General features: G+C 39.9%; 1 protein-coding gene across 10 annotated transcripts in view; it reads right to left on the reverse strand.

The window, feature by feature from the left end:
• dnm1a (dynamin 1a) overlaps positions 1 to 15,268 on the reverse strand; it is a 50,892-nt gene that overhangs the window by 24,422 nt on the left and 11,202 nt on the right. For 3 of the 10 annotated variants that reach the window (XM_034095986.2, XM_034095988.2, XM_034095989.2), the window contains exons 5-16: positions 14,656 to 14,754; positions 12,002 to 12,162; positions 10,905 to 11,047; positions 10,689 to 10,824; positions 9,045 to 9,112; positions 8,525 to 8,663; positions 4,437 to 4,523; positions 3,816 to 3,886; positions 3,624 to 3,675; positions 2,455 to 2,466; positions 465 to 494; positions 73 to 186 (exon numbers count right to left, since the gene is read on the reverse strand). In XM_034095986.2, coding sequence (XP_033951877.1) covers positions 73 to 186; positions 465 to 494; positions 2,455 to 2,466; positions 3,624 to 3,675; positions 3,816 to 3,886; positions 4,437 to 4,523; positions 8,525 to 8,663; positions 9,045 to 9,112; positions 10,689 to 10,824; positions 10,905 to 11,047; positions 12,002 to 12,162; positions 14,656 to 14,754 — 1,112 coding nt within the window. Of the gene's footprint in view, positions 1 to 72; positions 187 to 464; positions 495 to 2,454; positions 2,467 to 3,623; positions 3,676 to 3,815; positions 3,887 to 4,436; positions 4,524 to 6,715; positions 6,855 to 8,524; positions 8,664 to 9,044; positions 9,113 to 10,688; positions 10,825 to 10,904; positions 11,048 to 12,001; positions 12,163 to 14,655; positions 14,755 to 15,268 lie in introns of all 10 variants that reach the window. The other 7 variants (XM_034095991.2, XM_034095992.2, XM_034095990.2 and 4 more) reach the window with 5 other exon arrangements.

Consider the following 15,268-nt stretch of genomic DNA (forward strand, 5'->3'; position numbering starts at 1 on the left):
CTTATACAGAAATGTACAGGTGTGATCTTAATGTTTGTGTTTACATGAGATTGTGTGTGAACAGCTTCTCACCTCATCGTCTTTGTACCAGGACATGGACTCTGCGGTGAGGACGAACCAGTACTCCTTGGCTCCTCCCTTCATGATCCCAATGTTGTTGATGGTCAGCCAACCCTTCCTGATCACCTGAGACACACAGGCAAGCAGAGAAAGCAAAATGATTATTCATAACATACTGTTATGTGCTGGTAACACAGATATGCACATCACTAACATGTATGCTCAGCACAATAACATTTAATGTCACTGCTTCTAGTGGAGATAGGAAGTGACAACAACACTAAGGAGACGCTCACCTACTTGACTAAACACACTCCTCACACTCTATTTCTTTCTCCTAGTTCATTCTCTCCACCAAAAGGAAACTATAGACACATACAGTACATGGTGTGCGTGTTATTTACCTTGAACCGATCGCTAACTCCTCTCTCCGGCTGAATGAGAATGTGGAGAGAACGCCAATGCAGGGCATTTGTTAAAGGCCAAGTACACAATGTTGTTCAGGTACCAGCACATAACAGCTGGGGACAGCAAGCAGGGCAGGGGGAGTGAGGAGGCTACAACAAGAATGGCCAATTTCAAACCTTTTTGAGGCCATGCAATGAAATGCAGGAGCCGGACTGATTTATACAGTATGTGCTTTTTGAGGAGAAGTCATGGAGTGATCAAGCTTAACTGACAAAAATGCACTTCCCTTTCAACCTTCATTTCCTCTGATGTTTAATTTCCTCTAAAGTGAGCCTAGTGTCTAAGCTGTAGAAAGAGTCACGGATCTGATGTTTTATTGAAGAAGTGGCTTAGAGAGTCAAATAATCAAATAAGAGACAAAAAGGGCATCCGGAAAAGTCAAATGTCCAAGTCCAAGGAGGTTTTTAAAGTAACGCCTGCACACCGACTTCAAGCCATGGATTAAGTTAGAGACACCAGCCGCTTTTTTTATTGACGGACAAAATATAAACCCATTTGTCACAGAGGGCTCTACATACAACACTCTTTATCCTTAAACGTTCAAAGTTAGGTATGGAAAAACTTAATAAAAAACAAAAAACTACAATAAAAAATCCTTTAATTGCATGCCTGCTAATCTCAGCAGCATTTCTTTTTTTTTATATTTTCGTTATTCAGAATATTTTTTTTATCTAAAGATTTGTTTCGGATCTGGACTAAGTTTTAAAATAAAGTTATATTTAGTAATCCAAGAGGTCAGGAGGGTGTTAAATCAAGAGAACAGAAGCTGTAGGGCTAACTATATCCATCTGTAAACAGGAAGTGAAGATCACCACTTTGTTTACAATGTGCCCCTGACCTTTGACCCCGATCTGGGAGGTTGTTATTACAACCGACATCTATGGAGGTGACATGTGTCTAACACACTGCAGTGAATCGGGGAGAGACAGCAGGGAATAAAAGAGAGGAAGTCTAGTGACCTGTTAATAAAACATTTTGATAACTCTCTCCAAGGAAAGAAAATCTATTCCGTCTCCACTCTACTCCTCTTTGAGATTCAAGAACACACAAGTAAATGTCTCTTTTTATGACTGTTTACCCCTGAGCTCTGTTCAGAGAGTTCAAATCTTTATAGCATTCGTCCGTTTACAGCTCATGTATTTATTCATTTGAACAATAAGCAGTATTTTATTCCATTTGAGCGTATTTGATTTTACATTCTTATTTACGTTTATAGCTTATCTTATTCTATTTTACATTCATATATTTGACTTTTTTTGCTTTTATTTGCACATTGGTCAATCGCAACCTTTATATAAAGCCTTTGGATCTTTGAATCTAGTTCAAATGACTAGTGTTGGGTGTATTTTCACCACCAGAGCTAACCTGCCTCAGGGTTAAAGCAATGACGAGCTTCTCCAAACCGAGACTAACCCAGCGTAAAGAAGCCCTGTATGATAATAAAGTACATTTTGTGTAAGTGACACATCTGAGAAAGAAGGAAAGGGCAGCAGCCAAGCATCCCCCACCTCAGCCACCTGCCCGTCTACTGGTAGTTAGCATGAAGCTAATTTCACAAACAGTCAGGAATCCACTATCAGCTCAAATCCATCACACATAAGAGACACACACATTTAAACATATAAAGATACATGTAACATACGTATGCAGAGCGTAAAGACTGAAGCACAGATGCATGAAAGCATACATGCACAGATTCTCTCACACACACACACACACACACACACACACACACACACACACACACACACACACACAACACACACACACACACACACACACACCACACACACACACACACACACACACCACACACACACACACACACACACACACACACACACACACACACACACACACACACACACACACACACCACACACACACACACACACACACACACACACACACACACACACAACTCACCATGATCTCATCCTGAAGCAGAAACACCACAGGGAGGAAGATAAAGAAGACGAGACACAGAAAAAGAAGAAATCACTCAAAGGAAACAGGCAACAGAATATAAACACCAGAACACCAAAGGCTGACGAGAATAATATTAAAATGTAGGAAAAATAGAAGAACTATGTGCAAAAGCAGAATGTACAGTAAATCATGCAACATGTGTTTATTTTACCTCATGTATAGTGTGTAGTCATTGACTGGTTAATGTCAATGTGTTATTTGATCCGAAGTGTGTGGCCTTGCCTGTATTTTCTCTTTTTATTTTCTTCATTTTAGATGTTTCTTGGCATCACCCTATATAAATATATAGCAACCAGGTGCTAGATCGCAAGCACCTATCCCAAAGGAAGCTAAGAAAATGGCAGGCACAGCTAAAATGTAGCAAGACATCTGGAGTTGGCCTTCACCTGTTGTCGATCACCGTAACCCTTATCGAGACGAGAATGAGGACCACTGCCGAATGGTGTGTTTATAAACCACATTTAATAGATCCTATTGATTGTGCTCATTTTGTGTAAAGTAAACCCATGAAAAACGAAACTATGAGGTACTTAAAAAATGTGTTATTTCTTGTTTCATAACATTGTCACCATTATTTTAAAAAAGAATTCACATGACCTTATGCACTTACTAAAATGAAAAAAACAGTCATACTAATATAATACATGTTTGTTCATTTAATGCAGTTCAAGATCCAGATGGAGAGATTTCGTTTTTTGACAGGATTTCGTAACATTGCCAGTATGTGTGTTTTTAATTAATATGATTGTTTGGATTATCCTTGATTTCCACCGAAGGGACAAAATGTTTCATAATTGGACGACTGCTGTACATTAACATGCACACACACTGTACAGGACTGCATTATGTAAGACGTGGACTGTTGCCCAGGGTAATAAGATACTGTATAGCCGTGCTACATTTAGCATGGACAAAACAGAGAGCTGAGTGCTAACAGAATAAAGCCTCAGGGAAAGACTGTATGAAGTTCAGATGTTACGTTGCTGGCCAACAGACGAAACACACTCCAGAGGTCAGCCTGTTTCTATGGCTGTACTGTAGTAAAACCTGTAAAAGTCTCATAAAACTGGCAGTATTTGATGGCGATGATAGTGTGATCAAAGTACCTGGTTACCAGCGGCCTTCTTCTTGTTGATTTGGTTGATCCTCTGCTGAGCACTACACAAAAAAATAAAAATCAGATAGTATTATGGTATTAAACTGCTAAATCTCTAAGCACTAATCACCGCAGTGACTGTGGATCGTTATATAAATATATATTTCTCTATAATGGAGGAGAAGAAAAGAGAGAAACTCACTTTGCAAATCCGATGAAGTCCTCGTGATTGGTGTTCATGTACGACAACTCAATGTCTATCAACAGCAGCACCTGAACAGAGAGAAAGTGGCTTTATTTTTAAAATGTTGCCAAAGCTTCAAAAGTTCATAATTATAATTATTAACACAAGATTAATATATATGGTAGATCACTAAATGTCCACTTATTGATCTCCTAAGGATCAATTCATAGCTTCGCAAATGTTGTTTGTATATTCATTTGGTGTGCAAGGCTGACTTTCAACCTGTCATGAGTGTTGTTATAATGCTATCATTTAAAACAGAAACTACCATAATGTTACTCAAGTCAAAGTAACCTTATTCAACACATTGTATCTATATTTAGATTTATTCTTGTGGCATATGTAAGATAAGATAAGATATTACTTTAATGATCCCAATTTGGGAAATGTTTGTGTTGCAGCAGCGTAAAAAAAAACGTTTTGTCAAAAAGTTAGTAAAGATTCAAAACATACTGAGATAATTGAACATAACGTTCCCAATGAAGTTACAAATGACAATGTTTGCCTGACAGTTAGACAATTTAAAAATTATTAATACAATTAACTTGGTCCGTACTCATCATTTCTGTTGTGTGTTACCTGGGTCTTAGTGCGGCTTTCTCTGTCCCTGATGTGCTGGGTTACGATTTTCTCCATCTCCTCTCTCAACATGGGATACTGAGCCAGCTGTGAGCACAGAGCAAAGTGTGTAGGTAGTAAAACAAACACACAACCTTCAGTACACCACTATATTCTCACCTCACTGAACCACAACACTCAGTTCCACCAATACAACTAAATATGTAACAGAAACATCGTAAAACAGGTGATGTTTTAAACAGGGTTATCCCAGACGGAGCTCTAGTCTGGGGTCAGTGGGTGGATTTGCGTTAAGAATCAATTTTATGATCCAAACTTACATTTGTTACCATTATGCAACAAATGTAGAAGAATAGTGAGAATAGTGCAAAGTCTGTGATATTACCACACAAACGGAATAAACAATGTTTCTGGCAGAAAAGCTTCCTTTTCCCAGAACACCGCGGGTCTTTTTTTCCATGAGCTCATTGCACACCCACTAACGCAGACGCTGGTGGGCCTCCAATGAGACACAAAACACTTTTGGAGAAGTGTGAAGAAAAAAGGAAAAATAAGAAAAACAAAATCACAGCGCCAGAAAGAAAGAGAGTAGTACACTGCAAGTTACAATGCATCTTTCATGTCTGTCAGATGGTTGTGTTGAGTGATGGATATGGACTTCTTTCTGGCTCTAAAGCAGATTTACTGCTTCCTGGATTGGATCCAATTACAAAGCAGACGACATCCATAATGAATAGATGCTTTATAACAGTGTCAATCATTGTGCCATTCAACTCTTTGTGTCCCCGCGTCTTCTGATATGCGAGGCACTTGCAAAAAATGTGATGTACAGTTTAATGTGTCACTTGTATGCATCAGAGACTAGCAGCATAGCCTGCGGAAGAGCTGCTTTTGCTACTACTCCAGGCTCAGAAAACACTGGCAAGATAGCCTGCATATAAATATTATAGTTTTTAATTGTTTTATCATGTGTCTTTTTTGAAAGAAAGGTAAATATGTTATAGAATCAAGCAATAAAACGTGTATTGTCACATTGTTATTTGTTGGAAATAAGTTTAAATATAATTGAAAAGCAACCATAGCTTAGTTCAATACCAATAAATTGTTGATTTTTTCAATCAATTGAAAGTGACATAACTTGTGCCACTGGAAAGGTGCATTGCAACTTGAAGATAGACAAAGGCTGAGGTGTTCAGGGTCATAAAAACTGTCTAAAGAAATGTTTGTGTTTCATAAACAAGGCTGCAGGCAGAGGCACTCACAGTGATTCAGACTGACATGCAATGCAGAGGAGCAGGGAGACAGGGATGGGAGAAAGGGGGATGGAGGAAGACTTCAAACTGACCCCTTTGTGATGTTCCCAACCACTGTCTACTATAAGACAGTATCTTTAAATAGTGTTTGTCTCTGAAGGTGAAATTAAGTGTGACAGGGAAGAGAAACCCAAAGGAGGTCACGCTGGGTTTTGCAAGGAAGCAGCAGGTTCAAAGGGTTAGAGGACGACAGGATGGAGGACAACAGATACATATTAAGACCCTCCTTGGGTCAGTGAGTGGAACTACACAATCAGTCACTTTATTATTAACTCGTATTGACGAGGAAAGGGAAAAAGGGATTTTAGCAAACCTGAAATCAAAGGGTTTTTTGACATCATGATGTCAAATAAAAGTATTTATCATGCAGGTTGAGAAGCAACAATTAGTTAACTTGTCATAAAAGGCCCAATAATTGCCAAGACAAAATTAAAAAGTTGCATTTGCGAACTAAATAGTAGCAAAATCTGGAGTAAGGATAGACCGATTTCTGCTGGCTGAGGAATCTAGATATAGTGTTTCTGCTTTAATCTGTAAATATTAGACCTGCTCTGCAAATGCATAACCTACAGTAAATTCCAATGTTTTACAATTATTAATTATTCTGAACATATTAATTATAAATATAAGTAATGCCAGATTTTTATTATCCCATAAATGTACATTTAGCGCCATTATCAAGTCAAAAATAACAATTTGTGTAATACTTTGGTTTGCAAAACTAATGTCATTTCCATCTGCCTTTACTTTCATTAATGAAAATGTTAGCATGCTTATGCTCGAAACTACGATGAAGAACTTGGTCAATGTAACTAGTAAAATAAAATGTAATGTGTTTAAACATCTAATGAGCTTATATTAACATATAAACAAATATCCCTGATTTCAATGCCCAGCCATCGGTCTACCCTTTCAAGTGATTAAAAGCAATAGCAAAGGGTGGCTAGCTTCTCTTTGGCATTTTACCTTGTTACTACACTTTCGTATGGTGGAGGTGAGTTCGCTCACTACCATATCTATACACTTCAGTGTGGGCGCCTTCAGCTTTTGGATCTGCTTTTTCACTATGGCCTCAAAGGCCAGATCGGGGGTGAACAGCCCCGTCCTGTAGGGATAGGCAGGGGGCACGGGGGGGAGGAGGAAAATAAATAGGAAAGAAAACAAAAAAAGGATGATAAAAAGGAGAAGTAAAAGCACCAAATGAAACATATGTACGACGACTTAAAGGAATGGTCAGACGAAGAAAAAGTGGAGGCGCGGGACAAAAAAACAAAAGAGTGAAAACAGATGGCGAGGGAAAAGGATATTACACAAACGAGGAGAATGGGAATTGGAAATGGAAAAGAAGAAAGAAGATAAAAAGACAAGGAGAGGTGTGAGGGTTGGGGGGGGGGGGTAAACAGCACAGAAGAAGGAAAATGCAAGTGAGACATTTGGATTCCCCTGAAGTCATTCTAGTACAGGACAGCGCTGGAGTCTCTCTCTATCAACAGAGAAAGAAAAGGTGAGAGAAAGAAGAAAACATAGAGAGAGCTTCCAGTCTGCACAACTCCACGAGCCAGAAACTCAAAGCACCGCGAGACAGCAGCTGTGCACCCCCGACGGTCAGCCATAACACCCTGATCCCTCCTGGTGTGACCCTCTGCTCCATCCACCCCTCCTTTAAACCTCTGACTTCCAGTGGGAGCCTAACATTTGTTTTCCCAGGGCCTCCAGGTTGTTGCAGTCCAACCGCTGTAAAAATTGTTTGGTCACAGTGGATCAATTTGGACAAAGACTACTGCCTTTTCTCCTGGCCAAACTCACAAGGGTCTGTTTCTGAGAGTGCGGCCCCAGAGGAGGAGTTCAAAACTAAAGTCATGGCTCCCGTCTGCTGCAGGTGCGCGGCTGCAGCCTCACTCACAAGGAAGTCTGGGAGCTGAGGTCATCCAATATGGCTGCCAGGCACTTTAAATCATGATAACATGTGAATACCACTGTATTTATTAGTCTAGTACTTTGAAAACTACTTTGGTAAATCTACAAAAATCTATTTGAAATCATTACTTAGTGCATAATCTTTAGCAGGAGGTTTAAAGAAAAGTGTCCAAATTCCACAATAAATTCTAGCTCTTAGTTTTGCACACAACATACTTATATGTGCAAATAAGATGAAAATAACTATATAGTAATATCTTGCGACAACAAAATAATATCTTGTGTGCAGAAGAACTCCATAGGAAATACATGTAGTTCCTTCTCAGGGTTACATTGAAATGGCAGTGGCATTAAAAAGGTAATGTTGCATCATGTTCTATTAGAAAAAGAACACTGACTTAATGTATACAATCAGCAGAAACAGTGCACTATGAGAGCATATATAGTAGTCCTTAGTGTGGAATTGGGAAGCAGTGCAAAATCCTCCAGAAGACAGTGCCAAAACAACCAAACTGAGGTCACTAAAACATAAATGTGCATGAATACGATTCAAGGATTAATGGTAATATCATCTGTTCAAACTGGAGGTTTTTTTGGAAGTAAAAGCGAAGCCTTTGAATCAAAGTCAACACAAGTTTTGAGCTGAGTCTGCTCTGATATTTAATATTTTATAGGCAGCCATATTTTGATAACCGCTCAGCCTCCACACTGGTTTTCCTCAGCACAGATTTCTACAACGCGTCCGAAGCGTACAGTAGGCAGTAGGCACACAGGTTACAGGGAGTGAACAGCAGAGGGACTTTGCAGATGGGGTTTGAAGACAAAGAGTGCTATCCACTGTTTACTTTTATTGTTTACCTTCTTGGTACACTGCCTAACCGTATTGACTAGCTCAGAAATGACCATGTCCACACATTTGGTGCAAGGCTCTTTAATCTTCCCAATCTGCCTTTTCACAATGGTCTCAAAGGCCATATCCGGGGTGAAGAGGCCAGTTCTGCCCGACAGATAGAGAACCAGCCACAGGGCCAAAAAAAAAGAGGTGGATGGTGGAGAAGAAGAAGAAGAAGAAAAAAAAAGGAGGGAGGAGGGTTGGGTAAAAAGTGTTAATTTCAGATTGTTAATTGTAAAGAATCCCCCTCCATTTCTGAGCTTTCCCCAAATATAATCAGACACAAACTAGTCAAAAAGAGGGGCAACAAAAAAAAGATAGAGCTACAATTCAACATTTTCTAAAAAATATATTGCAATATCAATTCAAGAAATCTGTACTTAAAAATACTTGTGGTTAGATAGGAAAAGTCAGTTAAAAGCAGCTAGGCCAGCAGAAAGAAAGAGAGGGAAGAGGGCGGAGGGGTGAGGCAGAGGGGGGACGTGCCTGATTCCATGAATGTTCTTGATGGCGTAGCTGATCTCCTTGCGAAGCTCTTTCTCATCAAACTCCATCTGCAAAACAAATAGGGACAACAGGGAGGTTTGTTTATACATTTCTTCGTAATTTCTCAATTACTTTTTTTCAAACACCATGTCAGCTGATAACAATTAACACGCTGAAAATGTAAGGAACTGGGGCTGAAATTGTTCAGCAAAATTCCTCACTAAAATAACCACCATTATAACTAACACATCTCAAATGACATATCAATTGCAATAGATATTTTTCAATCAGTTAGTTGTTCCAGCCTTATTGGCAACGACTGGATAAGAACACATAAGCTTTACTATTTATTTTTTCCAAGAAATATGTTTCTAGCCGTTTTGCTTTTATTTTTTAGACATCAAGAATGCAAACCTTTTTCATGCTTACTCCTCCACAAATCTTGCTCATACTAAGATATAACAGCTGACCTTCTATATAGAAATCTGCTTTATATTTCATTTTTAAAACAGCTGACTTTAATTACTTCAGTAACTCATTCATTCCTCGTTTCCTCGATAAGGCATTTCCTTAAGAGCATTTATTATAAAGATATAAATCCTAACTATTTTATGAGTCAAGCTTCTGGTTAGGAAGCAACCTGCTCTGTTCTCACTGTGGGAAACAGACAGGCCATTTCTCTAAAGCCTCCGTCACAGAGGGTAAGAGTTATATCCTCAGAGGGAGGGTGAGGGAAGGGATGAATGAAATGAGGGAGAGAAAGGAGTTTGAACCGAGAAGGGGTGAGGTAAAATGCTTAGAGGAGGGATGATGTGAAAGGTGAGCAGAGAGGATGTGGGGGAGGGATACAATGTGGATGGATATGAAGACAGAGTGGGAGAAACAGAAGGTAGAATGTGATGTTGGAGGTGAAGTGAGAGTGAAGAGAGGACAATGGGAAAAGTAGCTGTGGGGGAGTCGGGGTCGGAAACCCAGAATGAGAGACCTGAGGGAACCGGAGGGAACCAGAGAGAACATGTGTTTCATGTAGGACATTTTTATATCCTCATTTTTCTTATAAACTTTTAAAGATATAAAGAATTTCCTTTTTTTCTTGCTCATTTCTGGTATTTCCTTCAGGTTTTTAAGCTGCACACACTGGCAGTTGTACACAGTTTGTACTCTCTTTACATTTAATGTCACTGTGAATCCTTTTTTGACTGTAGTATTAATAAAAAATGTAAAGTCACCAGAATTTCCTGAGCCCAAATATTTTACACCAATACGACAGATGTTATCATTAAGTTTGAATTTTGTAACATATTTTAAATCACTTCACAAAAGCGGATATTTAATAAAAAATAAAGAAACTAGTTATAAATGCAAGATTTCATTCATTTCCAACATTTTATGTAATTGTCTTTTGAATTATATTTCCATTATAACATGTATCAATTATTTTAATGATTCTTGAATCTTGGTTTCTTTTTTCTATTCCTTTTTTAACCATGTAAGGCACTTTGTCACTTTGTTTCAAAGTAGCTTTTTGTCATGCACCACCAGAAACCAAAGCAAATTCCTTGTATGTGTAAACGTAGCTGGCAATGAACTTAATTCTGATTCTGAAATCCTCCACCCAAAAAACTAAATCCGAAAGACACGGACCTTAACCAGTTCGAAGGGGAAGCGTTCGTGGAAGATGCGATTGATCCTGGCGCCTCCTGACAGCTCCGCGGTGTCTATCTGGTCCCCGGAGCCCTCGATACATTTATCAAAGTCAACAGAGAACTGCTGCACCATCCTGAGGAGAGGACAGAAATATTGTTCAGTCTTTTATTCAGTTTTTACCTCATTTGTAGGCTACTTCCTCTGTGTACTCACTGCAGCAGAGCCTTGGTCTTGCGGGATGGGTCGTCAGGTCTGAAGTTCTTGTACTCCTCCACCTCCTTCTCTATGGACAGCAGCTGACTCTGCAGTTTGGCCCTCAGGGCCGGCAGGGTGTCCCGGATGTGGTTGGTCAGTTGCTGTGCAGGTCAAAGGTCAGAGTCAGAACCAGTGGTGGAAAGTAACAGAGTACATTCAGTAATGTGCTGCACAATTCCCTGAGGGAGGATTAGGCAAATTAAGCCGCTGACGTCACTTCTTCTTCTTCTGCTTTGGGTTTACTGGCAGGCCGCAAACAACTTCACGGCGTATACTGCCACCCGAAGTCCCCGGAGTTGGACTGAACGCCGAACGCCGACACCTCCTCATCACTCCACCGCTCCCATGTTTTTTTTTGTGTTGCCATAAGTTAGTCTCTCTCCGTTGGTGCGCTGGGCTAATGCTAATAATGCTAATGCCAGCAAATACAATGGCGGCTTCACAAAACTTTTCGGAGTTTTACGGGGCGTGGTTTGCAATTCGCCCAGCCATTCAGAAATTGGAACCTTTTTCTCCCCAGGAAAGTCCCTGCTCTCTAGCAGGGACTAAAAAGGGGTGAAAAGGTTTGCAAAAAAAAGTTCTAGTTCCAGATCTTTTTGGTGTGAACGCAAAATCCCAGGAACTATCGGAACTATTCCTGGGAAAAGTACTCCGGTGTGAAAGCGCCTAATGGTGCTCTATTCAGGAGGAGATTCAGGTGATAAGGTGGGCGGGGGTTACCTTGGTTGGTTTATGGGCAAAATATCGTTATGACATCATCAAAATCTGATCATCTTATTTTCAGACAGGTTTTTATATAAATGGATCAGGACAAAAAGTGAGAGAATCTTTTGTCCTGAAACTTCCAGAATCTCTTTCTACAGAGGAGACACATATTTATGTATAAAAGATAGGAAAAAGTTAATGTTGCATAATAGGTGACCTTTAAAATTACATTGCTTGAAAAAAAAAACAGACTCATAATTTGATGTACGATCTGTCATGATTCAGTATAGATTCAATGGACGTTGAATAATCTGTTGCTGACACTCTCACTCTGTTTTACTTGTACACACCTGATTGAGGGTCTTCTGCAGGAAGGGGGTTCCCATGCGGTCGGCCAGGTGTCTGTATCCGGGGTGGGACAGAAAGAACTTCCTCTCAGCGGCCATAGCAGCATTGATGTCCTTCTTACCGTCTATGTCTTTTTGGCTCCTGTTCACCACCCCAATGTAACCTGGACACACAAGAGACATTTTACAATGCAGTCTGCAACGCTGAGAGATTTGCAGAAAAACAGATCCAACTCTTTTTATCACTTCCTGAAAATGTTGAGAGCAGACTGGAACAGATTCAATAGCTGTGGCCTGACTGGAAATTTAAATGGAAGATATTTCGTATGTAAAAAATAAAGGGCCCGGCGCAATCCCAGTTTGTTCTAATGTGAGATTAAACTGTGTCGGATCAGTTAAACCAAAAATGAACAGCTCATCCAGAACCAAACCGCTTAAAACTGTGTTTAATAATCTTTTATTACCTATGTTGTAAATGTATTATCTTTTCGATTTACACACAGCATCTATTGCACGTCTGTCCGTCCTGGGAGAGGGATCCCTCCTCTGTTGCTCTCCCTGAGGTTTCTCCCATGTTTCCCTTTAAACTGTGGGTTTTCTCCGGAAGTTTTTCCTTGTACGATGTGAGGGTCTAAGGACAGAGGGTGTCGTATTGTCATACTGATATTCTTTACAAACTGTGAAGACCACTGAGACAAATGTAGCATTTGTGATATTGGGCTATATAAATAAACATTGATTGATTGATTGATTGATTGATTTTAAAAACATTTCAGAGGACATTGGATTCAAGAAAATAATAAAGTGACGGTATGATTAGAGGATAGGAAGGAAGGGAGGATGGATAAATGTCTCTATGTGTGTGTCCAGTTTTAAAGACAGAAAGAATAAAAAGTGAGAGGAGAGTTCACGCCGATCCTATTTCACCTCCAGTTAAGTTTTCTCATGCATCACTCGCTTAAAGGTTGTTTCATGCTCTATAACAAATGCAACTGTGAGCCAGCAGCCTTGTAAAATGTGAACATCCAGATTAGACAGAGAGAGACGGGGAGCAAAAGAAAGAGGGGGGGCATATAAAAAAACAAAAGACATGGAAAATATTCCAAAGCACATGCCTGGGTCCTAACCAAGTAGAAACGGAAAAGAAAAGTACCGCATCAGCACATAGCAATAAAGGGCAGCCCGCAAAACACACGCCAGCTCCTACATACACTGTTTTTCTCTTAACTGCTTTTTCCCTCTTCCACATTTCTCTCTCTGTCTTTTCATTTCACACTCAGTAATGTTTTCATCATAACCCCCTCCTTACATCCATCTGCAGTTTTTCTGTATTTTTTTTGTTGGGTTTTGAGCATTTTTTTGTAGGACTTCCTTACTACCACAAGAGGGAAACAGAGTGTTTTTTTGTGAGGGCCCTAAAAAGAGAAGAAAAAAGTGCGTGTGCGTGTGCGTGTGTGTGTGTGTGTGTTTGTATAAATGAATGATTCAGTGGCTGAACGTTTATTTAATGAATATTTCTGTCTGAAACGGATCTGTGGGTAACACAAGAAGCTAAAATAAATCAATGGAATGAATTTGATTGGTCGGTCTTTCAAAAGGAAGTGATGTGTGTGAAAGTGTGTGTGCGCTCACCCCAAGCCCCCAGGAAGTGCGCCGGACTCAGATGAAAATATTCGTGGTGGCCAAACGGCGGTACTGCACATCCGTTTGGTTGCCAGGCCCGGAAACACTTTTTCCCATTGACTTACATGGGGAAAGAGTGGTCTGTAAATCATTGGATACTTTTTTAAAAACTAAATAAACTACCCAGTATGAACACTTGTATAGCCCTTATTAAAAACATTCGTTCGTCAAGTTGTAAAAATGTGCTAATAATGTTATTCTGAGAGTTATTTCCCTCTGCATTATGAACGCGCATCTAACCAACTGGACCGCGCCCCCTGGCACATTCATGTTACGTGTTCAGCACCACATGCGTTTATCTTTACCCATGGATGCACAATAACAACGGACCCATATCGCCTTACTGCCATCCCACGGAGCTGTAATAATGGATATATTGCACATGTTTGCTGTAATTCATCATTTGTAAAATATTATACTACATGGGCTGTATGATTAAATCTTGTACCGTAAATGTTGTATTGAATAAAGTTAATATTACCGACGTTAGATTAACGTCCCTGTAGCTTATTATTGCACTAAGAAGCTTATTGCACTGTATATATATATACAGTGCAATAATTATGTCATGCTAAATGAAGCTCTGTTGCTTGGATATCACTAGATCCTAATTTACAACGTAATATAAGTACATAACGATTGATGTGTACATTAGCATCATTACTAGCTAGCCGCTAACTGCCACCTCGTTAAGATCAAATCCATCATAATAACAAATCATTACCATGCTGTCATGAACGCGCGGTGCTGTTACGTGTACGCAAATTGACGTGCTTGATGTGAACGAGCATTTTGGTTAAAGTTGCGCATGCACATACGGGTACTTCTCAGGCATGCCGGGTAATCTGTGACGTTTCGCTCTCTCAAAAGTTGGGCCATTTTATCATCATGCGCTAATGAGCAACTCTCATAGGAATGAATGAGGCCCCGCCTCCCACGCTGTATCCAGTTCTTATTATACATCCATGGCTCACCCCTCCTGAGTGGGAGATGCTTATTTTCCAGGATTTCCTTTGCGTCTGTCCCCTCGTCCATCAGGTCCAGCTTTGTGATCACACCAATGGTCCTCATACCTACACACACACACACACACACACACACACACACACACACACACACACACACACACACACACACACACACACACACACACACACACACACACACACACACACACACACACACACACACACACACACACACACACACACACACACACACACACACACACACACACACACACACACACACACACACACACACACACACACACACACACACACACACACACACACACACACACACACACACACACACACACACACACACACACACACACACACACACAATACAATATGCCAGTAAATGCATGATGTGCACCAATATTTGTTTTAGCATTCGCATATTTACATATTTCCTTAAGAAAATGAAAAGATATCACAAGATAGAAATACTTACGATACTAAGTACAAGCGAAGGTCCTGCACAATAGGTGTTATGTAAGAAGTGTTTCTGAAGCGTTGTTTTGAATGAATATTCTTATGAAAAAGTATTTTTTTCAATAAATGACATGTCATGATTACATAT

The sequence above is a fragment of the Pseudochaenichthys georgianus genome, chromosome 12, assembly GCF_902827115.2.
Source record: "Pseudochaenichthys georgianus chromosome 12, fPseGeo1.2, whole genome shotgun sequence".
Taxonomy (NCBI): Eukaryota; Metazoa; Chordata; class Actinopteri; order Perciformes; family Channichthyidae; genus Pseudochaenichthys; species Pseudochaenichthys georgianus.